Raw genomic sequence first — 27,000 nt, forward strand, 5'->3', positions numbered from 1 at the left:
GACCGCAAGACTTTTTTCCCCAGCTTCTAAGTGATGTCTTTATGGGCAAGGATATATTTTTTAAGCCGGGGTTTTTCCTTGCTACTCTTCCATAAATACCTTTTTTTAAAGTCAAGGCCATAGAGATTATGGAGCCATGAACTTCATCTACAGTTGCAACTGTTGGCATCTCAGTAGCCTCTTTTACAAGTCCCATTGTCTGGTGACTAAGTTTAGAGGGGCAGCCTGACCTAGAGAGTGTGGCTGTGGTTTCATATTTTTCCACTTTTTCACAATGGACTGCACTGAGCTCCGAGGTATGTTCAGTGCCTTTGGGATGGTTTTGTACCCTTCTCCAGATTTGTGCTTCTCTATTGCATTTCCCTGACTTGCCTTGAATGCTCTTTTGTCTTCCTTTTGGTCTTGTCTGTTGAAAATCTATCATATTGTTCGGCCTTACAGAGAGAGGGGGCATTTATTCAGATGATCCTCCAATTTTCTACATCACCAAATTGGGTGAGTTGATAAGATAATAGTATATTGCACTTGAGGAGAGTGAGTTGCTCCACACATAGCCACTCACACATTTTATTTTAAAAAGCCCTGCTAGCTCTTCCCCTCTGCTGCTCTAGGTGTTGCACACGAGCACACAAAAGGGGAAAAAGCAACTTTTAAAAAAGCTGCTAGCTCCTGTCCTCTGCTCCTGAGATCGCAGAGGAAACAGAATCATTGTAATAGTAAGGGTTTCAGCTATAAGGTTAGGTTGGGAAGGGGGGGGGTGGGGAATGGAGCTGAACTTTTTGTTTGAAGGGAAGTTGAGATTTGATTGAAATGTGCAAGGTGGGCTCAGAAGGAGTGAGGAGGAGCTGTTTCCATTAGTTGGTTTAAGGAGGAGGAGAGCAGATGAGTAGAGATATGTATGTTGGTAATATAGAGTCATAGCATACTAGAATACAGAAATAGGCCTTTGCTTATTAGTGCATGCCGACCAGAGCTTCTGTCTCATACTACCTACCTGCATCCAGACCATAACCCTGCATACTCCTTCCATCCATGTATCTGCCGAAGTTTCTCTTAAATGTTACTATTGAACCCACATCTACCACGTCTGCTGGCAGCTCATTCCTCATTCGCATTACCCTCTGGGTGAAGAAGTTTCCCCTCAGATTCCCCTTAAATGTTTCATCGTTTACCCTAAACCTATGACGTCTAGTTCTACTCTCAGGGGAAGCCTGCATGCGTTCTCCTGATCTACACCTTTCATAATTTTGTATACATCTATAAAATCTCCCCTATTTTCCTGCACTCCAGGGAATAAAGTTCTCATCTATTCAACATTTTCCTTTAACTCGGGTCTCCAAGTCCCGACAACATCCTTGTAAGTAAGTGTGTAGGTAGGTGACCAGAGCTGCACACAATACTCTTAAATTTTGTCTCACCAACATCCAGTACTTTGTCAACATAACATCCCACTCCCATACTCAGTACCTTGATTTATTAAAGCAGTATACTAAAATCTCTTTCTAACCCTATTTACTTGTGATGCCACCTTCAAATTTTAAATCTGTAATCCCAGGTCCCTTTGTCCTACTGTACACTGCATTCACAGTTTAAGACTTACCCTGTTTTGTCCTCATGAAGTGCATCTCCTCACAATTGTCTGCATTAAATTCCATCGGCCTTTTTTAAAAAATTTAAGCCCATTTTCTCAGCTGGATAGCGCAAAGATCGGAGGCTTAGTGGACAGTGAGAAAACTACAAGCTTTAACGGCCTTTTTTGCTGTCCACTATGCTCCTAGTATTTGTGTCATTCACAAATTTGCTGGTTGCATTTATCATGTTATAATCTGAATCCTACAGATGATAAATAACAACAAGACCCAGCACTGATACCTGTGGCACTCCGCTGGTCACAGGCCTCCAAACAGAGAGACCACCATCTACTATTATTCTCTGGCTTCTGCCGGTAATCCGATGTTGGATACAGTTGGCTGCTTCATCCCACATCCTGTTGAACCTTCTGGGTTAGCCTGCCATGCAGGACTTTTTTTTAAAAGGCCTTGCTAAAATCCGCCACCTTTCCTTCAACAACCTTCTTGTTAACCTCCTCGGAAACTTCCTCAAAAAATTCTTGAGATTGGTTAGAAATGATCTACCATTCCCAAAGCCATGTTGACTGTTTCTAATCACATCCTGCCTATCTAAATACTTATCCTGCCCCTTAGAATTATTTTGAATAATTTACCCATTATTGGTGTCAGGCTCACAAGCCTGCAATTTTTTGGTGTACTCACTGAGGTTTTCTTGAACAACAGAACAATGTTCAAGTAGCTCATCCTATAGCTAAGGATATCTCTACCAGGGCTCCTGTGATATGATGGTGGGGGAGCAAGGCAGTACGGTTATTGGAAATGTGAAATAAAACAGAAAATTTTGGAACACCAAGTCAGATATCATCTGGGGAAGGAGATGGTTAAGGCTTCAAGTCAAGCTTCTGATAAAAGTTTGTTGGCCTGAAATGTTACCTGTGCTTCCCTTTCCAAAGGTATTGCCTGAAGGAAAGTGAGGCAAATCCTTTTTGTAGATGGATTTTAATTGGGAACTGGCTACCTACAGAGGCAGGATCACCGAGACTTCTGAAAAGGAAATTACAGTATATAAGTGAGGGAAAATAAATTCAGTGGAGTTGGACTACAAGGATAACTTCACAAGAGTCAAAGTTGACTTGATCTACCTTCTCTGCTGTGACTATTTTGTTAACTCTACACTTATTCTGTGGTGGGATTGTAACAAAGTACCAAATGGATCACAACCACATAGGTTGGTCCAGCAAGCAAATACCGTAGATTGTGATCTATTTGGTTACAATCAGATAAATTGTCCAACCAAAATTTTCACCAGGTACTGAAATAGTTTATAACTGAATAATTATGACCAAATAGACTGCAACCAAAGTTTTCACAGCTGTTTTTAAATAGCAACGTAGCAGTTCTTGTTCCCTGATTTCCATCCAGTATTCAAAGCCAGAACTCTTTTTTTTCCCCCTCTCAGACAAAAGAGGAGCATGCCAAAAATTCACCCTTTGTCTTCAAGTTGATAAAAGTTCTAAATAGCTGTAATATCCTGCTGACTACACTTGATGGATTCTGGTGTTTATATCCAGGGTTCTTTTAGAAGTCAGGAAAGAGGCACAAGATTTGTTGCTTCACAATTGTTTTATTAAGAGTTGATAGAACAGGAACAGACAGTGAGGAAGTGGGCTCTACTCGATGATGGAGACAAAGGAACAAAGATGGTGCCTAGCACCTAGCATATAACAGCCACTTTTATACCGCAGAGTTTAGAAAAATTCCATTCAAAGCTGTGGATAAGAGGCAGCCAATTAGAAAGTACTCATTTGAACACTGCCATACCAAGTTAACTAATGAGAAACCACTTATTCAAGTAATGCAGATTAAAGAAACTTCAAGAGCTTTCCAGTATTATACTTTCTATAGTCACTAGAGGCGTGTTAAACTAGTGTGCATGTAACTTGCTGCCCATTACACCGCGGGCATTTAGGGCAGCAATGAAGGAGCTACACATGTATGTATAAGAACTACTTAAAATACAAGCAGATAATTGTTAAACTGCAAAGAAAATAACAAACTGCCAGTTGTATTGTTCTGATACAATGAAAATTGTTTGTTAGAAAAAATATTAATTTAAAAATTATTAAAATAAATAGTTGAAAACATAAAAGTATGTTTGAAAAACTTACTTTTCCATGATCTCCCATTCATAAATGAAGATTCCAATTTCTTTGCAGAATGGAGACAAGTGATAGACATAGCAACATCTTGAGTTGTTTATTTTGGGATTCCAGCAGGATCAGAAAGTGTAAGCAGTTGATTGTTATCAGTCCCCTTTGCAACCTGGCTACAGATAATTTAATTCCGCCGATTACCTTCAGTTGTACATTTTTTCAGATGCTTCGTCTTACAAGTTTTTCTTTTTTTTAAGGTTATTGAAACCTAGTAAACAGCATTGGAATGGGGAAGAAGAAGGAAAGACTGAGTTCTGCTCAGGATGATGAGGCGTCTGATAATCATGGTAATAAAATGCTTTGTTTCATAGAACAGTACAGTTCTATGTACTGTTGTGCCAACCTTTTAATCTACTCAAAATCAAACACTTCCCTCCCACCATTTTGCTTTCATCTATGTACCTGTCTGATAGTCTCAAAAGTCCCTAATGCACCTGCTCTACCAACAGACCTGGCAATGTATTCAGTCCACGTACCACTCCCTGATACTTTTCTCCTCTCACCTTATGATTACAATTATGCCCTCTCATATTAGCCATATTATGCTACTCTGGGAAGAAAGGCACTCTCTCTGCTTCTTATCATCTTAATGATCTCTAATCAATTCACCTCTCATCCTCCTCTGCAAAGAGAAAAGCCCTACCTTGCTCAACCTTTACTCAAGACATGCTTTCTAATCCAGGTAGCATCCCGGTATAGCTCCTCTGTGCCCCCTCTCTCAAACTTCCACATCCTTCCTATATGAGGTGACCAGAACTAAACACAGTACCCCAAGTGTGGTCTAAACAGAGTTTTATAGGGTGGCAATATTACCTTGTGGCTCCTGAACTCAGTCTCCCGACTAATGAAGGTCAACACACAATACGCCGCCTTAACCATCCTATCAACTTGTGTGGCAACTTTGAGGGATCTACAGACATGGACCACAAGATCCTTCTGCTTCTCCACGCTGCTAAGAATCTGCCATTAGCCTTGTACTCTGCCTTCAGGCTTTACCTTCCAAAATGAATCACTTCACACTTTTCAGCACTGAACTCCATCTGCCAGTTTTCAGCCCAGCTCAGCATCCTATCAATGTCTAGTTGTAACACACAATAACCTTTTACACTATCCAGAACACCACCAGTCTTTGTGTCATCTTCAAACTTACTAACCCACCCTTTCACTTCTTCATCTAGGTCATTTATAAAAATCACAAAGAGCAGGGATCCCTCACAGAACTTTGTGGGAACCACTAGTCACTGACCTTCAGACAGAATACATTCCATCTACTACAAATCTCTTTCTTCTGTGGGCAAGCCAATTCTGAAACCACGCAGCCAAGTTTCCATGGATCCCATGCCTTCTAATTTTCTAAGTAAGCCTACCATGGGGAACCTTATTGAACACCTTACTAAAATCCTTATATACCACATCTACTGATCCTCGTTCAGCAATTTATTTGGTCATGTCCTCAAAGAGTTCAGCTAGGCTTGTGAGACATGACTTGCCCCTCACAAAACTGTTCTATCCCTAGTCAGATTATGCTTCTCCAAATGCTAGTAAATCCTTTCTCTAAGAATCCTCCCAAATAGTTTGCCCACCACTGATGTAAGAGTCACTGGTCTGTAATTCCCAGGGTTATTCCTATTACCTTTCTGAACAAAGACTAGATTTAGAAATACAGCACGGTAGCAGGGCCTTCTGGCTCAATGAGCATGTGCCACCCAATGACAAATTTACCTACTGATCCATTCATCTTTAGAATGTAGGAGGAAACCAAAGCACCTGGAGGAAACACACATGGTCACAGGGACAATGTACAAACTTACAGAAAGTGGTGGATTTGGACTGGGTTCCTGGAGTTGTAATAGCATTATGCTAACTACAGGAAATAACCCCCCCCTTCCCTCCCCCCCCCCCCCCCCCCCCAATCTTCTGGTACTACTCTCATGGGCAGCGAGGATGCAAGGATAATTTCTAAAGGAGCAGCGATCTTTTTCCCTTGCTTCCTGTAGAATCCGGTTATACGCTGATCTCATATTCATAAAGGTCCCTCTATCATACTCGCAGGCCTTCTCATGTCGCCTTAAGCTCCTTCTTGATGACCTTATAGCTCTCAAACCCTGTCTGATCTTTTCTTCCTAAACCTTAAGTATGCTTCCTTTTTCTTGACTATAAGTTCTACTTGTCAACCATGTTTCCTTCACCCGACCATCCTTTCCCTGCCTCATAGGGACAAGCCAATCCAGAACCCCATGCGAGTGCTCCCTAAGCAGCCTCACATTTCTGTGGTTTATTTCTCTTGAGTTACATCTGCCCCACATTCATCTGCCAAATCATCCTTTTCTTACCCTCAATGGCTCATGGTACAGAGATTACTACATTTGAGGTCCTGCCTTTTAGCTTCTTACCTAGCTGCTCCCTATATTCACTCTGCAGGACTTCATCCCTTTTCCTCCCTATATTGTTGGTACGAATATGTTCCATAACTTCTGGCTGCTGTCCCTCCCCATTAAAAGTGCTGAGGACCTGATGTGAGGCCCTGGTACCTGGGAGACTTCTTACCACTCAAATTTCTTACCACAGGAGCCTAGGTTGTACCTCATCAGGCCCTGTCAACTTACTGTAATACCACCTTTCTAATGGTAACTTGTTCCAGATTTTCCAGGTCCAATGTATTTCTCCTCAGTGAACAAAGATGTGAAATATTTATTTAGGAACTCACCTGTGTTCTGTGACTCCATTTTATTCTCAAGGGTTCTACTCTTTCCTTGGTTACTTTTTAAAGTTTAATCTATTTACATTATATTTTGCAATTTTTTTTTAATGTCATTTTTCCTTCTGTTGTTCCTGTATGTTTTTAAATGCCCTCCTAAGCTTTCTATGCTCCTATTCGGCCTTTCCATTTTCAGTTCTCTATTACCAGCACCATACTCCCTTCCAGCTCTTGATATCCCGTAACATCAAAGGTTCCTTAGACTTGCTGTCCTTGAAGTTTTTCTACCTTCACTTCTGATTGACTTCCAGTTCAGAGTTGCTGCTCCTGATCTACTTTTGCCAGATTTTGTCATATTTAGTTCTTCCCCTAATTCAGGATCTAAATCTCTGAGTCATCCGTATCCTTTCCTCATAACTGCATTGAAGCTTTACAGTTACAGTCACCATGACCAAAATACTCTTCTACTGTCAGTACCTCACCCTATATTCCCAAAGATTAGATCTAGCACTGCCCTTTTGTTGGACAGAATGTATGTTGACTCCAAAAGTCTCGCCTCAATCCACTTGAATAATTCCACCCTCTCTCATCCCATTTGATATTGGGGAAGTTGAAAACCTGTTATAGTAACCTTATTCTTACATTGTATACTTTGTTAAATCATGCTCTCTCCTGATTAATACCATCAGGTAGGATGGGCAGGAGCATGAAGACCCACAGTAAGCATTTAGGTAACATAATCTTCCCCTCAGTTATCAGGTTTTTGAACAGTCCATGAACACCAGTTCAGAATTCTTTTGAAAAGGAAACACGAGGAAATCTGCAGATGCTGGAAATTCAAGCAACACACACAAATGCTGGTGGAACACAGCAGGCCAGGCAGCATCTATAGGAAGAAGCACTGTCGACATTTCAGACCGAGACCCTTCGTCAGGACTAAGGAAAGATAGTAAGAGATTTGAAAGTAGGAGGGGGGGAATACGAAATGATAGGAGAAGACCGGAGGGGGGTGGGGTGAAGTTGAGAGCCGGAAAGGTGATTGGCAAAAGGGATACAGAGCTGGAGAAGGGAAAGGATCATGGGACGGGAGGCCTAGGGAGAAAGAAAGTTTGGGGGGGAGCACCAGAGGGAGATGGAGAACAGGCAGTGATGGGATGAGACAGAGGAAAAAAATAGGAGGGGGGAAAACTAAATATACCAGGGATGGGGTAAGAAGGGGAGGAAGGGCATTAATGGAAGTTAGAGAAGTCAATGTTCATGCCATCAGGTTGGAGGCTACCCAGCTGGTATATAAGGTGTTGTTCCTCCAACCTGAGTATGGCTTCATCTTGCCAGTAGAGGCCATGGATAGACATATCAGAATGGGGATGGGGCGTGGAATTAAAATGTGTGGCCACTGGGAGATCCTGCTTTCTCTGGCAGACAGAGCGTAGGTGTTCAGCGAAACGGTCTCCCAGTCTGCGTCGGGTCTCACCAATATATAAAAGGCCACATCGGGAGCACCGGACGCAGTAAACCACACCAGCTGACTCACAAGTGAAGTGTCGTCTCACCTGGATGGACTGTCTGCGGCCCTGAATGGCAGTGAGGGAGGAAGTGTAAGGGCAGGTGTAGCTCTTGTTCCGCTTACAAGGATAAGTGCTAGAAGGGAGATTGGTGGGAAGGGATGGGGGGGGGGGACGAATGGTCAAGGGAGTCGCGTAGGGAGCAATCCCTGCGGAAAGCAGAAAAGGGGGAGGGAAAGATGTGCTTGGTCGTGGGATCCCGTTGGAGGTGGGCCCGTCCCATGATCCTTTCCCTTCTCAGCTCTGTATCCCTTTTGCCAATCACCTTTCCAGCTCTCAGTTTCACCCCACCCCCTCCGGTCTTCTTTCATTTTGCATTTGCCCCTCCCCCTCCTACTTTTAAATCTCTTACTATTTTTCCTTTCAGTTAGTCCTGACGAAGAGTCTCGGCCCGAAACGTTGACAGTGCTTCTTCCTATAGATGCTGCCTGGCCTGCTGTGTTCCACCAGCATTTTGTGTGTGTTGCTCAGAATTCTTTTGTACTCTTTATTTACTTGTTATAACTTATGGTAATTTTTAAGTTGAAGTTCAAGTTTACTTGTCGTACAACCATACACAAATACCCATAAATCGAGACAAATACTGGGTTACTCTAGGGCCAAGGTGCAAAACACAGTACCACCAGTCATACACAGCACATATAAGGCAACAACAGTAAAATAGTAACACAACAAAGTATAGTCCAAGTTCCTGAGCCTATAAATGTTGCAGCAGTCTGCAATCAAACACCCTACATCTTGTCTTCTGCCAAGCAAATACTGAAGGGCTGCACTGACTCCAGCACGAACACCGCGCCACACCCACTCCACCTCTCCTGGTTGGCTGCAAACAGGCGACATAGCAGTTTGAGCTCTAGTCCTCACTGTGACCAAGGCCATGCAGCTCCCCTGCCGTCCGCACCCACCATTCACCAATTAAAGTGAATTGGACTTGCAGCATTCTACATTACCAGTGTCCAGTAGGGTCTTGAAATCACAAGAAAAGCGACTAAGATGATCATTTGCTGATAAACTGCACACTGACTCTGCCGCAGGCAGCAGCACGGTTCACATCAAGTCCAGCTCCGTCAGTTTCTCCATTAGGCAAGTCGCTGTTGGGGTAGGCCTGCAGTTCTTAATGTCCAGCAGGATCTTGCAATCATAAAGAAAAATGCATTTAAAATAAAACCAGTAACACCTTTGGTTGGCACTGTAGAAGCCGCTATGTCCGAGTGTGCTGCTATCTTACCAGAACCAGCTTATGTTCTTGCACTGTCACAAAACCACAAATTTCACAACATATGTCAGTGGTAGTGAACCTAATTCTGATTTTAATTCACTTCTGTGATTTAGCTCTCTGCTGTTGACTTATCAGGTCAATAGCAAACTCAGGCAAATGATTTCATTTGAATAACTTTTTGAGAATATCCTCCCTCATTACTGCAGAAATGGAGTACTTAATTAATATTGTAATGTGACCTCCTGTTTTATATTCACCCCATCATGTCTAAAAATTCTACACCTGGAATGTTGATAGTCTCTGACAGGAATAAAATCATATTCCCAACAACTAAGTTATTCTGTGTGTTTTGGTCTCCTTGCATTAGAATAGAAGCAGTTTAGAATTGTATTCTATTTGCCTTATCACACCTGTGCATGTTCTGTAGACTCTATTGGCTTAATTTTGTTTCTATATTTGACTGTAGCTTCCCTCTCCTGCCAAGTTTAAATCCTTTCCAACAATGGCTAGCAAACCTCCACCTAAGGACATTAGGCCTATTCCAATACAGGTTCAACTTGCTTACCTTATTTAACCTGTTTGGTTTTGCATAAAATGGTCCCAGTGACCCAGAAATCTGAAACCCTCCTGCACCCTCCTTTAGCTGCATGATCGCCTTATTTGTCTTCTCATACTTGCTGCCACATGGAACTGTGTAGTTCAGGGATTGCAAATTTAGAGGTCCTTTACTTTAATCTGCTAATTAGGTCCTTAAATGGTACAAGACCCTTTGTGTCTGTTACTGATATTGATGCAAGAGCATTTCATTCATGTGGTTTTCTCAACACCTTTAGAATACCATGCAACCAATTTATCAACTCTATCGGGATTTGCGTTTACATCAGCACCAGTGCCTGTCTGTTCTCACAATTGAGTTTCTGACCATTAATCGCTTTAGAACACCTCCTGCTCCTTTTATGCATCTGAGCGATCCACAGTGCCATGATCTTAGTTCTGCCTCTTCTCCCTGGATATACAATTCCAAAATAGAGGAATAGTTTTGGAACAAGATAAAGATTTAGGTTCAAGATTCCAGGATTCAAGATTGTTTCATGTTACTTCCAGTACATAAGCATAAATGAGAACAAATAATTGTTACTTTGGATAAGACGCATCACCAAAAAAAAACACAAAATGAAAAAGTATACCATAATATAAAACAATAAATATACATAAGATTGGTTCTTTACATTGATTGTATGTATAGTGCCTTTGAAAAGTATTCAGCCCTCTTGGAAGTTTTCATGCTTTATTATTTTACAGTTTTGAATCACTGTAGATTTAATTTGGCTTTTTTGACCCTGATCAACAAAAAAATACTCTTTCGTTTTGAAGTAAAACATTTCTACAAATTGGTCTAAATTTATTTGTTATTAAACACAAAATAATTGATTGCAAAATTATTCATCCCCATCAAGTCACTGTTTAGTAGATGCACCTTTGGCAACAATTACAGCCTTGAGTCTGTGTGGATAGGTCTCTAACAGCTTTGCACATGTGGACAGTGTAATTTTTCCTCATTTTTTCTTTACAAAACCGCTCAAGCTCTGTCAGATTGCACAGGAATTGTAAGTGAACAGCCCTTTCAAATCTAGCCACAAATTCTCAATTGGATTGAAGTCTGGACTCTGACTTAGCCATTTCTGGACATTAACTTTGTTGTTTTTAAGCCATTCCTGTGGAGCTTTGGCTTTATACTTGGGGGTCATTGTCTTGCAGGAAGACAGATCTTCTCCCAGGTCACAATTCTTTGCAGACTGCACCAGGATTTCCCTGTATTTTGCTGCATTCATTTTACCGTCTACCTTCCAAGCCTCCCAGGACTTGCTGCAGTGAAGCATTCCCACAGCTTGATGCAGCCACCAGTGTGCTTCACAGTCGGGATGGTGTGTTTTTGATGATGTGCAGTGTTTGGCTTACACCAAACATAGCTTTTAATCTGATGTTCAAAAAGCTCAATTTTGGTTTCATCAGATCGTAGAACCTTTTTCCAGCTGATTTCAGGATCTCCCATGTGCCTTCTGGCAAACTCTAGCCAAGATTTCATGTGAGTGTTTTCTCAACGGTGTCTTTCTCTTTGCTACTCTCCCATAAAGCTGTGACTGGTGAAGCACCTGGGCAACAATAATTGTATGTGCAGTCTCTCCCATCTCAGCCATTGAAGCTTGCAACTCCTCCAGAGTTGGCAAAGGTCTCCTGGTGGCTTCCCTCACTAGTCCCCTTCTTGCACAGTTACTCAGTTTTTGAGGACAGCCTGCTCTAGGCAGATTTACAGCTGTGCCAGCCATATTCTTTCTATTTCTTTACAATTGACTTAACTGTATTCCAAGGAATATTCAGTGACTTGAAAATTTTTTTGTGTCCATCTTCTGACATGTGCATTTTAATAACCTTGTCTTCTTGGTGTAGTTTTTGCCAGGATACTGTCTGACCAGCAGTTGGCCCTTCCAGATAGAGCTGTATTTTTACTCCAATCAATTGAAACATCTTGATTGTACACAGTGATCTCCATTAACTAATTATGTGACTTCTAAAACCAATTGGCTGCACTAGTGATGATTTGGTGTGTCATCTTAAAGGGGGATGAATATTTGTTGAATCAAATATTTTGTGTTTTATATTTGTAATTAAGTTAGATCACTTTATAGAGATCTGTTTTCACTTTGATATGAAGGGGTCTTTTTCTGATAATCAGTGTCAAGAAAAGCCAAATTCAATGTGAATCAAAAGTGATTCAGTGTTGTAAAACAATACAACATGAAAACTTCCAAGGGAGGTGAACACTTTCATAGGCACTATACATAATGTGATGCTAGGTACAGGAGTGTTTGTATACAAGGTGACTGACAGGAAATGATAAAATAGGATGGTGGGAATGTGTTGTGTTGGGGTTTATCAGCATTACTGCTTAGTAACTGATTTTGAGACTGTTAGTCCTGGTGTGGATGCTGCATCCTCTCTGATGGGAGTGGGACATACAGTCCATGATCAGGTTGGTTGGTATCCTTCATGACATTGCTGGCCTTTTTCCAGGATCTTTCTGTATATTAGTCCTTTGTGCTGGATAGGCTAGTGCCAGTGATGTGTTTGGCAGTTTTGACTACCTGTTGTAGAGCCTTCCTGTCCACCGCTGTGTAGTTTCTGTACCCTGCAATGACACAGCATATTAGGATGCCCTCTACTGCACATCTGTAGAAAATACTGAGTATTGATGTGCAAAGATGAAAATTAGCTTTATTAGTCACGTGTATTGAAATATGCAGTGAAATGCATCATGTGCTTCAAAGACCAGCATAGTCCATGTATTTGCTGGGGGCTGCCCACAAATGTTGCCATCCTTTCGGCACCAACCTAGCATGACCCTGACTTACTAACCCTAACCTGTAGTCTTTGGAGTGTGAGAGGAAACAGGAGCACCTGGAGTAAACCCGCACAGTTACAGAGCGAACGTACAAACTCCTTTCAGATGGCAGCAAGACTTCAACCCAGACTGCTGATGCTGTGGTAGTGTTACACTATTATGCTACTATGGTGCCCTGTGAAATTTATGTAACTACCTGACCTCTTTTTCTACCTAATGGTTACTAATTTGTTCTCTGGCCAGCCTTCCTTCAGGTTTGAGGTCACCGCTTCTTCTTGCAGTGTGCTGTTTAAGTAACTGTCAGTGTTCTGGATGAACTGTGGTGCTTCCATCTGCTGCTCAAGCCTCAAAACCTTGCACTTAAGTTGGCCAAGCTACAGTCATTTTCTGCATATGTGGTCATCTAGAAAGCAAACAGCATCTCGGAATTTCCACATACTACGTCACACCACACGTGGAACTATATTCTCCAATCCTTTTTATTTAGAAACAGCTCCATAAAATGTATTCAGCAGTTGCTGTATTCACACAATTTGAACAATAAAAAAGTAAAAATATTCATTGAGAGTCTCAATTGTGTTTGTGCCCTTTTCCGTGATGTAATACTAAGACACAAGTTAGGTTTGTATCATTGAGTGTTGCAAGGACTTCTACTGAGTATTTTCAATTTTTATCATTCAAATTGTGGGGCGGCACAGTAGCATAGTGGTTAGCACAATGCTATTACCGTGCCAACGGCCTGGGTTCAATTCCCGCTGTTTTCTGTAAGGAGTTTGTATGTTCCCCATGACTGTGTGGGGTTTCCTCCCGCATTACAAAGACATACAGATGAGTTATTAGGTTAATTGGTCACATGGGTGTAATTGGGCCAGCATGGGCTCGTTGGGTCGAAATAAACTGTTATGTACCTATATTGAATATTAACAGTAGACCAATTTATTTTAAAATTTGCACAACTTTAGAGAAAAAATATGTAACTAATGAAACCAATGATTAGGCAACATTTGTATGCCTAACTAAATTTTGAATTTCCCATTATTTTAGTGCCTCAATGTACTCACTTTCATAAGGGATTGAACCAACGCAAGGTTAAGAAAGTTTTTGACCAGGATTGGTGCGATGCTTGTGATGTCTGCAAAGCTGAGGACAAAACCAAGAGCAAATGTGAGGAAACTGATGAAACGCCAACCATCTGGTTATGCTTAAAATGTGGGCATAAGGTAAATGGCTGTAAGAATCACAGTAATTTGCTTGCAACCTTGAGTAAAGTTTGGCTTTAAATATTAAAAGACAATGTGTGATACTTGGTTAAAGGAGCTGAAATGTGTCTCATGACTGGCAAATGATTTAGCATATTATGATGGTTTGAATGTCTGAGGAAAAATATCTTCATTAAAATATTTCTTGATCTTTTGGTCAAAAACTGATGTCAGACCACAAGATCAAGTTGAGAATCTGTATGAAAATGGTTCCCCACCATTCAGTGAATATATGTGAGCTCAGAGATTACAAAATTTCTACGTCCACATTCCCATTTATTTTGTCATATATGCCAGATTTTGTTGTTTCCTAACTTTTTATCTGCTGTAACTGCTATATACTTACCTACAAGTTTAATTTTTTTTACCTTTAACAAACCTGCATTGAGTGAACCTTTTTATTTGCATAAAAAGAATGAAATAATGTGCTTGACTCTGATATTCATAGTCAATGCAGACACCAAAGCAGAAGTTAGAAAAGGGAAAAGATTGGAGTGGAGTACAAAAGAGCCGAGTTCAAAAAGCACAAAGATTACTAGATTCTAAAAGGACCACTAGTGTGAGGGTATTTTATCTAAATGCTGCAATACTCAAAGCAAGGCCCGTAAAGTTGTGGCACAAATCAGTACAACAGGGTATGATTTTATGGTGTTTTCAGAAACATGGTTGCAGGGTGGAGATGTTTGGCAATTAAATATGCAAAGATATCAGATACTATTGAAGGACAGGCAGAAAGGCAAAAGAGGTGGGATGGTGCTTTTAATTAAAATGAGATCAGGGCATACTGAGAGGCTGTATAAGATCTATGGAGCTAAATGTTGAATCTATTTGGGTAGAAATTAGGAATAGTAAAGGGAAGCAGTCATTGGTGTGAGTTGTCTATAGGCCACCAGATAATGACATTACAGTGGTACAAGAAATAAACTTAAATATCTGATGCCTATAAGAATGGAAAGGCTGCGGTCATGGTGTATTAAACATGCATATAGATTGTGCGAATCAAGTTGGTCCAGACAGATTCAGGAGGATTTCATAGAATGCATCCTTTATTAGTAGCTTTCTTGAACAGCATATTACTGAACCTATAAGGGAACGTGCTGTCTTGTATCTCGTCCTGTGCAATGAGATGGGTAAAATTAATGATGTTGTAGTTAGAGATCCTCTTGGAAAGAGTGATTACAGCATAATTGAATTTCTCATACAAATGGAGGAGGTAGTGGTTCCATCTAAACCAGTGTATTGTGACTAAATAAGGAAGACAACTTAGGATCACGAAGAAATTGGTTAGTGTAGACTGCAAACACAGAATATATGGTAGAACAGTTGAACAAATTTTTTATGGTTCTCAACAAAGTTATATTCCAGTTAAAAGCAATGATGGTAAGGGAAGGGAGAGCCAGCCTTAGATAACTTGGGAAATAAAAAGTAAGGCATCAAACTAAAGTTCATGCACACAAAATCACCAAGAAAGAAAAGGAAGATGGATTGTGAAACTAAACTAGCACAAAATGTAAAAATGGATAGTAAAAGCTTTTATAGTTGTGTATAAGGAGGGCAGTTAAAGTGAACATTTGTCCCTTAGAAGGTGGAAATAAAATTTTATGATGCAGAACTGGGCAAGGCTTTGAACAACTATTATGTAAGTCTTCACAGTGGAGGACTCTCCTAACATCCCAAAATGTGATCTAAGTTGAAGTCCTCAATACAATTACTGTTGCTGAAGAAATAGTGCCAAGCAAGCTAGTGGGCTCAAGGATGGATGTTTCCTAGTCTTGATGGAATGCATCCCTGGGTACTGAAAGAAATGTCAGAGTATTCAGAAGATGGTTTTGTAATAATTTACCAAGATTTCCTGGATTTTGGGCAGGTACTGGTGGATTAGAAGGCAACGAATGTCATGACACTTTTTAAAAAAAACTATGTTAAGCAAAATGTAGGTAACTATAGACCAGCTCCTAAATGTCTGTAGTCAGGAGAATGTTTGATGCTATCACTAAGGATGAAATAGTGTGATATCCAGGTAGAAATGGTTCCATCAGGCAGATATAACATGGATTCAGGAAGGGCAGGTTCTTTTTGACAGATTTAGTGGAGTTCTTTTAAGGATATTATGAATGCAGTGGATGAAGTGGAACAGGTGGATTTTAGAATGCAATGGATTCTGATTCATTGGGTCACAACAGGATCCAGTACATTTCAGTCCAATTAGCTGGTTTCATGGAAATAGTTAAAAATATATGAAAAAGACAAACTACCGTTTAACTGAGTAACAAATTACGTATTCAAATGAAATACAGAACAAATTGGAACACTACAGATACCATTACAGTACTATGAAACTGCAGGAGTTCAGAATGATTAATGACAGATGTACTTCATCCAGTGTACATTGACTGTAAATAAACAAAATTAATGCAGAGAATGGACTGCTTTCATACAATGCTTTCACAGATTGCATTCTTTAAATTTTGATTTTCATTGTAACATTCAAGATGATTGTAGATACTTTCAAATTCTTCATTGTTCCCAACTTGTTGAAGTTGTGAAATCATTTCTTTTTCATTCCTGGCTGTTCCTGGCATCTCCAAGCCTGAATGCTTACAACCACAGTGAGCAAAACAGTTCCAAATTGTCTTACTACTTATTTCTTGCCAACTACCAGTGACAGAATTTACTGCTCTTTGCATGGAATTGATGCTATTTTAGAAACTTCACTCTAAACACAGTGTAGTGTCTAATGGCCACAGAGGTATACACAACTGAAGTACATTAGAAGATGTTCAGCAACAGTCTGCTGTCCTAATTAAGTGGCATAGTGTCCCACTTAAATGAAGGAAAACACAGCTATTTTCTTGGATTTGTTTTTATTCTTCAAGTTGTCCCAGATAAGCAGCTGCCCTAATTAACCAATGGCGCAATTAACTGGAATCCACTGTACTTGGATTTCCAGAAGGCATTCGACTAGGTGTCACATAAAAGACATCCAAAAGATAAGGATGCATGGAGTTGGGTGTAATCTATTATTATGGATAGAGGATTTGTTAATCAATAGAAGGCAGAGAGTTGGGATAAATTGTTGGTGGAAATTGTTGGTTAAAGTTTGAACATAAAACATTAAGCAAGCAACTCAGGACTAGTCCATGGTGTGTGTGCCGACCATGATAACAGACTACAATAACCACCCCATTTCCTGCCTGTTTATGTGTGAACCTAAATGCCTTTTTAAACATTGTTCTACCTACTTTCATCATCTCCCCTGACATGTGTTCCAAGCACAATTCTTTGTACAAACAAAATAAAACTTGCTTTGTAAATTGTTTAGACTTTCCCATTCTCTCTTTAAAGCTATGCCCTCTGATGTTTGATATTTCCACTCTGGTAGAAAGACACAGACTCTTCCCTTTTTGTGCTTTTCATAATTTTATGCGCTTTCATCAGGTCACCCCTCAGCCTCTGGTGCTCCAGAACAAAAAGTTCAGGTTTGTCCAACTTCACCTTCTAGATTATAACACTTTAAACATCCCAGTGAACCTCTTCTGCACCCTCCCCAAAGCCTCCATATCCTTCCTGTAATGCAGCAACAAGAACTCCATGCAAAGCTCCAAATGTGGCTGAATCAGTTCTTGTTATACCTGCAACGTGACTTTGCTGATTTTTGTACTGGGACCAATGAAAGCAAGCATGCCCTATGCTGCTTTTAACACGCTATCTACTTGTGTTACTACTTTTGAGGAAGTATGAACTTGTGCCCAAAAATTCCTTTGTACTTACTACTCCGAATCGTCCTGCTATTTATTGCATAGTTTCTTTATGTATTTGACTTTGCAAAGTGCAATACTTCACATTTGACTCTGCCATTGTTCTGCCCATATTTTCAAGTGATCTATATACTGCTAGTTCCTTTAACAATCTTCCTAACTAGTCATGATGCTGCAGTTTTTTGTGCCATTTCCAGACTTGCTAATCAGCTATCTTACATTTTATCTAAATCATAAATATCCTGAAACAAAGGGTTCCGGACTGATTACCACAGAGTATCACAGATCTTTGACCAACAATAAGAATAATGCCCCTCCACTACCACTCTCTGTTTTCTACAGCCAAACCAACTTGAATCTATTCTACCAAATCTCCATGGACCCATGTGACTAAACCTTTTGGATCAGCGTACCATGAGATTCCTTTTCAAATGATTTAGTAATGGCCCTGCTACCCACGCAGCCTTGCCCCCAACATAACCTAATCAGCTTCATAAGAAATGCTGTCCTCTACACAAAGCCATGCTGACTAATAATTCCATGCTTTTCTACATCTAAGCCCAAAGAATCAACTCTAATAATTTCCCTACCACTGTTGTGAAACTCACTGACCTATAATTTTTTATTATCCCTACTGCGCTTAAATGAAGGAACAGCATTGGCTGTTCTTCAATGCTCCAGGACTCAAAGGCCCCAGCAATCTCCTCTCTTGTCTCCCTCAATAACCTGAGAGAGATCCCATCAGGCCATAGGTGCCTATCCAGTTTAATGTTTGTCAAAGGACCTGGCGCCGCCGCCTCCTTCTGGGCAAAGGCGTGCTTCCAATGGCCATTTTGTGTAATATAAACTGTTTTCTCAGCATTGTGTAATTATGTCATGGCTTACTTTATATTTTTCAGGGTTGTGGGAGGAATTCAGAAGGACAACATGCTCTTAAACATTACAAGGGGCCACATTCAGATACACATTCTGTGGCTCTTTGTTTGGACAACTGGAGCACCTGGTATGTTGACTTGTGTAGGGCAGATATTCATTTATATATGATTGACTGCTATTTTGATAGTCGATTTGTTGTGGGATCCTGATTAACCAATTATGATGAATACACAAATAGTTTCCAGAATGATCAAAAAATATTTTTGATACAGTTTTAATGCGTTTTTACCAGTTAGTGACTGCATGGGACTGGGTACCAGAGAGGATCCACTGGAGTTGAAAATTGAGTTTCTGAATTACCTATCATAGAATTATTTTCCACTAGCAAGTGTACCCTAAAGGCTGTAGAAAAGTTCACCATATCACCTTCTGAACTCTTTAGGAAAAATGTGATTAAGCTAGAGTTGGTGCAGAAAACATTTGCATGAGTTGCTTAGATTGGAGAGCTTGAATTTCAAGAAGAACTGGGATAGATTAGATCTATTTTTCCAGGAAGTGACTTGCTGTATAAAATTGAGAGGCAAAGGTTGGGTAGGTTGCTAGTGTCTGCTTCCCATGTTTAGAGGTGTCTAAAACTAGAGATTTTGGGAAAATTTGCATTTCCAATAAATTGGTCTCTTTATTAAAGGAGTGTGGGGGAGGGGAATTTGGATAATTACTGCAAACGAGATACCATATGATACAAGATCAGAATTAGACCATTTGGCCCATTAAGTCTGCTGCACCATTTTGATTGATTATTTTTCCTCCCAACCCCATAGTTTCACCTTCTCCCTGTACCATTTGATGCCCAGATTAGTCAGGAGCCTTTCAACCTCTGCTTTAAATATATCCAATGACTTGGCCTCCACAGGTTTACCACCATCTAGCTAAAGAAAATTTTCCTTATCTCTGTTCATAAAGGGACATCCATCTATACTGAGGCTGTACCCTCTTGTGCTATACTTTCCTACTATTGAAAACATCACCTCATGTCCACTCTGTACGGGCCTTCAGTGAAATCCCCCACTCATTCTATAATCTCCAGCCACATACAGCCTCACCAATGTCTTATACAATTTCAATGTAACATCCCAATTCTTGTACCCAGAACTGATTTATGAAGGCTATGGGCTGAAAAGCACTTTTTTTTTCACAACCTTGTCTACCTGTGATGACAGTTTCAAGGGAATATGGACCTGTATACCCAGATTCCTCTGCTCGACCTCACTCATTGGTCTCCTACAATTCACTGTGTAAGTCCTACCCTAGTTTGTTCTTGCAAAGTGCAACACCTCACAATTGTCTACATTAAATTCTATCTGCTATTTTACCAGCTGTAGCAGATCCTGCTGCAAGCTTTCTCGAGCCCTACACCCCCCCCCCCCCCCAATCTTGGCATCTTCTGCAAATTTGCTGATTCAGTTTATCACATTATCATCCAGATTGTTTGATATAAAGTAGGTGATTAGCAAGAACGGACTAAGCACTAATGCCTGTGGCACATCACTGGTCACAAGCCTTCATTCAGAGAGGCAACCATCTACTGCTACCCTCTGGCTTCTCCAACAAAGCCAATGTCTAATCGAATTTACCAGTTCATCCTGAATACCAAGTGACTGAATTTTCTTGACCAGTCTTCCATGTGGGACCTTGTCAAGGGCCTTGCTAAAGTCCGCGTAATCAACATCCACTGCTATTCATTCCTGGTAACCTCCTTGAATATCTATCCCAATATTTTATATCTGATTCCTTAGAATACCTTCCAATAATTTACCAACTACTGATGTCTGACTCACCAGACATAATTTCTGGACTTATTCTTGAACAACGGAACAGAATTAGCTACCTCCATTTCTCCGGCACCTTACCTGTGGCTAAGGACATTTTTAATACTTCTGCTAGGGCCCCTGTGATTTCTGCACTAGTCTCCCACGAGGGTCAAAGGAACACCTTGTCAGTCCTTGGGGATTTATTCACCCTAATTTGCCTCTGGACAGCAAGCACCTCCTCCTGTCCAAGCATATAAAGTCCACAACCTCTCTGCTGCTTTACCTCAGTTCTATAGGCAGTGTGACCATCTCCCAAGTAAATACAGATGCAAAAAAAACATTTAAGATCTCCCACATTTTTTTCAGCTCCATGCATAGATGGCGACTCAGTGCTTCAACAGGAGCAATTTTGTCCCTTGCTCTTGCTATACCTGAGGAAGTCTTGCAGATTCTCCTTTACCTTGTCTGCTGGAGCAACGTCATTCTTTCCTCCTGATTTCCTTCTTGCACCCCCCCCCCCCCGGGGGCCCCATCAAATTATTTACATTATTTATTTATTTATTCATTGAGATATTTATTGATTTGTTATGCTCCACTGTATCTAATTTGTTGTGCTGCCTGTACCTGCTATGTACCTCCTTGACCAGAGCTTCAATATCTGTTGAAAACCATGGTGCCGTAAAAGTGTTAACTTTGCCTTTTATTCTGACAGGAACACACAAAACCTAATCTCAAAATTTCACTTTTCAACCCCTCCCCCACTTACCAGATATCCCTTTTCCAGAACCAAGCTTTTCCAATCCGCACTTGTCAGATCCTTTCCGATATCATCAAAATTGGTCTTCCTCCAACTTAGATTTTCAACCCAAGGATATAACCTATCTTCATAATTATCCAGAATCTAATGAAATTATTATCACTAGATACGAAGTGTTTCGCACACATCCTTCTGACACCTGCTCTGTCTCATTTCCTAAAGGAAGATCCAGTATCACACTCTCTGCGGCTTTTACACGTTGATTAAATAAACTTTCATGAACCCATTTGACAAACTCTATCCCATACAATTCTGTTACAGTATGGGAGTCCCAGTCAATATGTGGTAAGTTAAAGTCATCTACTATCACCATCTTGTTTCTCTTGCAAATGTCTGCTATATTTCTGATATTTTATACCACCCATGTAGCCTCAGTAGACAAGACTTCCAATCTGTCCAGCACCCAAACTGCTCACAATATTACAAATATGGTCTGACCAACACCATATAAAGCCTCAGCATTACATCCTTGCTTTTGTATGCTGGTCTTCTCAAAGTGAATGTAACATTGCATTTATCTTCCTTGCTAGCAACTCAATCTGTAAGTTAACTGTGAGGAAATCATGCAATATAACTCCCAAGTCCCTTTGCAACTCCAATTTCTGAATTTGCTCCCCATTTTAAAAAAAATACTTTATGCCTTATTACTTCCACCAAAGTACATGCCCATGCACTTCCCTATGACATATTCTGTCTGCTACCTCTTTGCCCATTCTCCTAATCTGTCATATCCTTATGCAAATTACGTGTCCCTCCACCTAATTTTTTATCATCTGCAAACTTGGTCACAATGCTATTAACTCTGACATCCAGATCATTAACATATCACATGAAAAGTAATAAACCCAATACCAATCCCTGCATAACACAACTAGTGGCAGCCAACCAGCAAGCCTCTACCTTTATTCTCACTCTTTGCCTTCTGCCAGTCAGTTAATCTTCTGTCCATGCTAGTATCTTTCCTGTAATACCATGGGTACTCATTTTGTTTCCAGCCTCGTGTGGCATCTTGTCTAATGCTTTCTGTAATTTACGTCCACAGACTCTTTTGTCTATCCTGCCAGTTATTTAGTTAGTAATGCAGTACAGAAACAGGCCCTTCAGTCCATTCAGTCCCTGCTGAATTATTGTTCTACCTAGTCCCATTGACCTGCATATGACCGGAAGCCCTCCATACCCCTCCCATTCATGTACTTAGCCAAATTACTCTTGTATGTGAAATTGAACCTGCATCCACTACCGCTGGCAGCACAGTCCAAACTCTCGCCACCTCATGTTTTCCTAAATAAGTAGTAGGCAGCCTTCGATCCCAGAGGATGATGGGTTTGTGCCTCTGGTGGACTGTGTCCTCTCCGGGTGCAAGCCTGGGTGGGAAGATTTGAAGAACCGGCTGTTGTCCAAACAGCAGGTTCCCCCTCTCCACGTCACTGATGTAGTCCAAGGGAAGGACAAGTGCCGATACACCTTAGCACCAGTATTGTCACAGAGATTGCCAGAGTGGAGTTATAAACAACATCGAACTGCCTTAGGGACCCCAGCTCCGGATTTCTTCCTTGGTTTTTACTCCCGAAGCCTTTCCCATGGGTGGGTATGGCTGCAAGGCAGTGGAGGTTTAAAATCGGAAACTTCCTTCTCCTCAGCGAGCTGCCGTCCAAGGCTGATGAGCACCACCTGCCTGAAGCATCTGGTTTTGAGGCGCCAGTGGTCCGCCTTTGCCCCTTTTCTTGTCAGTAGAAACAGTTCCACCAGACCTAGTAGCTAAGCCACATGTGAAGGCCAAGAGTTGGACTAGGTGGTCAGAAGCTGTCAAAAGACGCACACCATTAGGAGCACTTTATAGTTAGTGGGACCTTATCCCCACTACCACCCCCAGCTATGACAACCTTAGGAATCTCCCATAAGTAACTCACTTCCTACAGTAGCTTGTCCTCTGTCAAATTGTGCCCAGGTGCAGCCCGTTTTGCCTTCTAGATGAAGATCTTCCCTCCTCCAGGGATGAGGTGATTGGAGCTTCTGTTGGCATTTCAGTCGCACTGAATTTTTACAGGATAGGGTTGCTAGCCCCATGTCCAACCTTCCTCTTTTCACAGCTGGGCTTGGGACCATTCATGGTGGAGTTACAAATATTTCACCATTCACCTTGACCCATGACCTCGAGTTCTAGTTTCACCCAACCTCAGTGCAAAAAGACTGCTTGCCCTATCTATACCGTTCATAATTTTGTTTACCTCTTATATAATCTCCTCTCAATCTTTTACATTCCAAGGAATAAAGTCCTAAATCTATTCAACTTTTCCCCATAACTCAGCTCCTCAAATTCTAACAGCATCTTTAAATTTTCTCTGCACTCTTTGAATTTTCTTGATATTTTATCCTTAATGATGGATACTGATGTTTTACCAACCACTGAAGTCAGGCCAATTAGACTAAAATTTCCAGTCCTTTGCCTCCTGCCACATCCCTTAAATAGTGGACCAATATTTGTGATTTTTCAGTCTTCCAGAACCTTTCCAGAATCCTGTGATGCTTGAAAGATCACTGCTATTGCCTCTACAATCTTTTCAGCAATCTCTTTCAGAACCCTATGGTGTAGTCCATCTGGTCTACCTAGCTACCTAGCTACCTTCAGACCTCGCACCCTCCCAAGCACCTTCTCCTTAGTAATAGCAACTACACTCACTTCTGTTCCCTGACCCACTCAAATTTTAGCTGGTGTCTTCCACGGTAAAGATGACACAAAGTACTTTCAGTTTGCCGGCTATTTTTGTTTCCCATTACTAGTATCCAGTATCATTTTCCAATGGTCTGGTGTCTACTTTTGCCCCCCTTTTACTTTGCGTGTATCTGTAAATATTTCTGGTATCCTCTTTTGTAATTGATGAGCTTACCTTTATATTTCACCTTTTCTCTCCTTACTGGTTTTTTTAGTTGCATTCTGTTGTTTTTTGAAAGCTTCCTAATCCTTTAGTTTCCCTGTAACTTTTGCCATATTGTATGCCTTCTGTTTTTCTCATAAGACAAAAGGTGAAGGCAATCTTTTAGTAGTGTACTAAAAAAAAAGACCAATGGATTAAAGTTATAAAAGAAAAAACAAATCGGGGAAAGAAAGATTGATTAAGGTACAATGAAATGTTCACATTGTATGTGGTTGATTTCATTAACTTTTAGTTACTTCATCGCAGGTGCTATTTGTGTGATAATGCAGTACATTATGAACCCACGGACCAGTTAGGACAACTTGTAAGCCTTGTCAAAAAAATGGTTGCTGGCAAATCCACTAAAGAAGGTGAGTTGTCCAGAGGTCTTTAAAATAATTGCAGTTTGTAATCTTGTACACCTGCAAAACTTTCTGCACAAGCAGCCTGCTGAAAATTGCTTTTGCTAGCATTACAATCCATTTAAGGACTGCAGAAAATCAGTTGACTGCCTTTCTGATAAAGTAATTAGATGCATGTCTACAATCTGCATTACTACTGAATTATGGATGTTGTAGTTGTTTTGATGGCAGTAGCTGAAGGGACAGATTAATGCAATTTGAAAATGTATTGAGTTTAATTTGCTCCATATTTCTTGTTACAGCTACATTCCCTCTGTCACATGAAAATGATAATGATAAGGGAAGACAAGACAATGAAACAGATGCTGAGAAAGAAAGCAGTTGGGAAGAGAAGAACCAGCAAATATCAGTGAAAGGACTTAGCAATCTTGGGAATACATGTTTTTTCAATGCTGTCATACAGGTGACTAACATGAAACACCAACCATGCTATCTTAAAAACATTAGATAGTTAGTTCTCATTTTGTTTAGGTGATATTTTATACCTTATTTCAAAAATTGCTTTTAACGGGTAAATGTCAAGCTAATTTCACTCAGAAGCAACTGCGTGCCGCAGGACTTGGACAGTATCCTTGCAAATAGCAATTGCTTCACAAAGGTGCTACCTATCCTTGATAACCAATGGCATTATCATTGCTGAGTTCCGCACCACCAGTGTCCTGGATTGGCCATGTATGTACCATGATTACTACAGCAAGTCAGGGCATAAGACCATAAGATTTAGGAGCAGAAGTAGGCCATTCGGCCCATTGAGTCTGCTCCGCCATTCAATCATGGGCTGATCCAGTCATCCCCACTCCACTGCTTTCACCCCATACCTTTTGATGCCCTGGCTAATCAAGAACCTATCTATCTCTGCCTTAAATACACCCAATGACTTGGCCTCCACAGCTGCTTGTGGCAACAAATTCCACAGATTTACCACCCTCTGACTAAAGTAATTTCTCTGCATCTCAGTTCTGAAAGGATGTTCTTCAATCCTGAAGTCGTGCCCTCTTGTCCTAGAATCCCCTACCATGGGAAATAACTTTGCCATATCTAATCTGTTCAGGCTTTTTAACATTTGGAATGTTTTTATGAGATCTTCCCTCATTCTCCTGAACTCCAGGGAATACAGCCCAAGAGCTGCCAGACATTCCTCATATGGTAACCCTCTCATTCTTAGAATCATTCTCGTGAATCTTCACTGAACCCTTTCCAATGTCAGTATATCCTTTCTAAAATAAGGTGCCCAAATTTATCTCTTGACAGACTCTGCCTTCCCAGCGTCTACAAGGCCCAAATCAGGGTCCTAATGAAGCACTTTCCACTTGCCTTGATGTGCACTGTTAACAGCTCTTTAAGAATTTTGATGCCATCTAGAATAAGGCAAACTTCTTAATTGACTCCTCCTCCACCAAGTTAAATGAACACATACAAACACGCTGGATGAACTCAGCAGGTCGGACAGCATCCGTTGAAAAGAGCAGTCAACGTTTTGGGCCAAGACCCTTTGTCAGGACTGAAGAAGGAGGGGGCAGGGACCCTATAAAGAAGGTGGGGGGAGGGGAAGGTGCAGGTGAAAAATCAGTCAGAGGAAAGATCAAGGGGTGGGAGAGGGGAAGCAAGGAAGGGATAGGCAGGAGAGAGGTGAAGAAGGAATGTAAAAGGAAAGGACTATGGGTAGTAGAAGAAGGCAGAGTCATGAGAGAGTTAAATGTGCAGTTCCTTCAGCACTGGTACACAGTGGTTGAACTGTGTAGCGTTCACAAAATGTGCTGTACTCGTGTAGGTTACTTACACAGCAGGTGGTTAAACAAATTACCTTTACACCAAGAAGGACAAGGCAATAAGCAGATGAAAACACCATTCCTCCAAATTTCACTTCTTTAGGAAATATATCACCAGTCAATCCTGGAACTCTCAGTACTATGGGAGCACATTCATCAGAATGGGGTCATCACTACTTTCTAAGGAGCAGGTAGGAATCAGCAAAAAATGCTGGCCTTGCTGGGAATACCCAGATCCCAAAAAATGAAACTAGTTTGAACAATGATATAATTGCAATACAATCTCCAGCAACTCAGTTAACCTGATTTTGTAAAGTTAGAGTACATTTTTTGTTTCCTTACCCCTGTAGTTTAAGAACTTTGTGGCCATTTTATATAGGGATTTTTTTTAATAACTTTTAATATTTGACAAACGCTATTCTTTATTTTTTAAACCTAGATCTTGTCGCAGACCTATGTGCTGAATGAGATGATTCGTGGAACAAAAATGAATGGAAATACATTGACAATTATAACTCCTAATTCTTCAGACCTGGTGGGTGTTTGGAAAGCTTATGTTCATTCATTTGAATTATAGATAATGACCATTACTTTAAACATGATTTAAAAAAGTCTTCCTCTGGATTTTTTTCATATTCAGGTTAATATCCAGGTTATAACACACAGTAGCAATTTGACCACAAATTTCCAGATTGTGAATTTTTATG

The 27,000-nt window shown here is 40.7% G+C and overlaps 1 protein-coding gene across 10 annotated transcripts in view; it reads left to right on the top strand.

Annotated features, from left to right (window-relative positions):
* usp16 (ubiquitin specific peptidase 16) overlaps nucleotides 1-27,000 on the top strand; it is a 62,495-nt gene that overhangs the window by 6,781 nt on the left and 28,714 nt on the right. For 4 of the 10 annotated variants that reach the window (XM_059968095.1, XM_059968100.1, XM_059968098.1 and 1 more), the window contains exons 2-7: nucleotides 3,982-4,071; nucleotides 13,711-13,886; nucleotides 18,583-18,686; nucleotides 24,370-24,473; nucleotides 24,767-24,927; nucleotides 26,733-26,828. In XM_059968095.1, coding sequence (XP_059824078.1) covers nucleotides 4,011-4,071; nucleotides 13,711-13,886; nucleotides 18,583-18,686; nucleotides 24,370-24,473; nucleotides 24,767-24,927; nucleotides 26,733-26,828 — 702 coding nt within the window. In that variant the 5' untranslated portion in view covers nucleotides 3,982-4,010. Of the gene's footprint in view, nucleotides 1-3,787; nucleotides 3,859-3,981; nucleotides 4,072-13,710; nucleotides 13,887-18,582; nucleotides 18,687-24,369; nucleotides 24,474-24,766; nucleotides 24,928-26,732; nucleotides 26,829-27,000 lie in introns of all 10 variants that reach the window. The other 6 variants (XM_059968101.1, XM_059968103.1, XM_059968104.1 and 3 more) reach the window with 3 other exon arrangements.

The sequence above is a fragment of the Hypanus sabinus genome, chromosome 4 (assembly GCF_030144855.1).
Source record: "Hypanus sabinus isolate sHypSab1 chromosome 4, sHypSab1.hap1, whole genome shotgun sequence".
In the NCBI taxonomy this organism is placed as follows: Eukaryota; Metazoa; Chordata; class Chondrichthyes; order Myliobatiformes; family Dasyatidae; genus Hypanus; species Hypanus sabinus.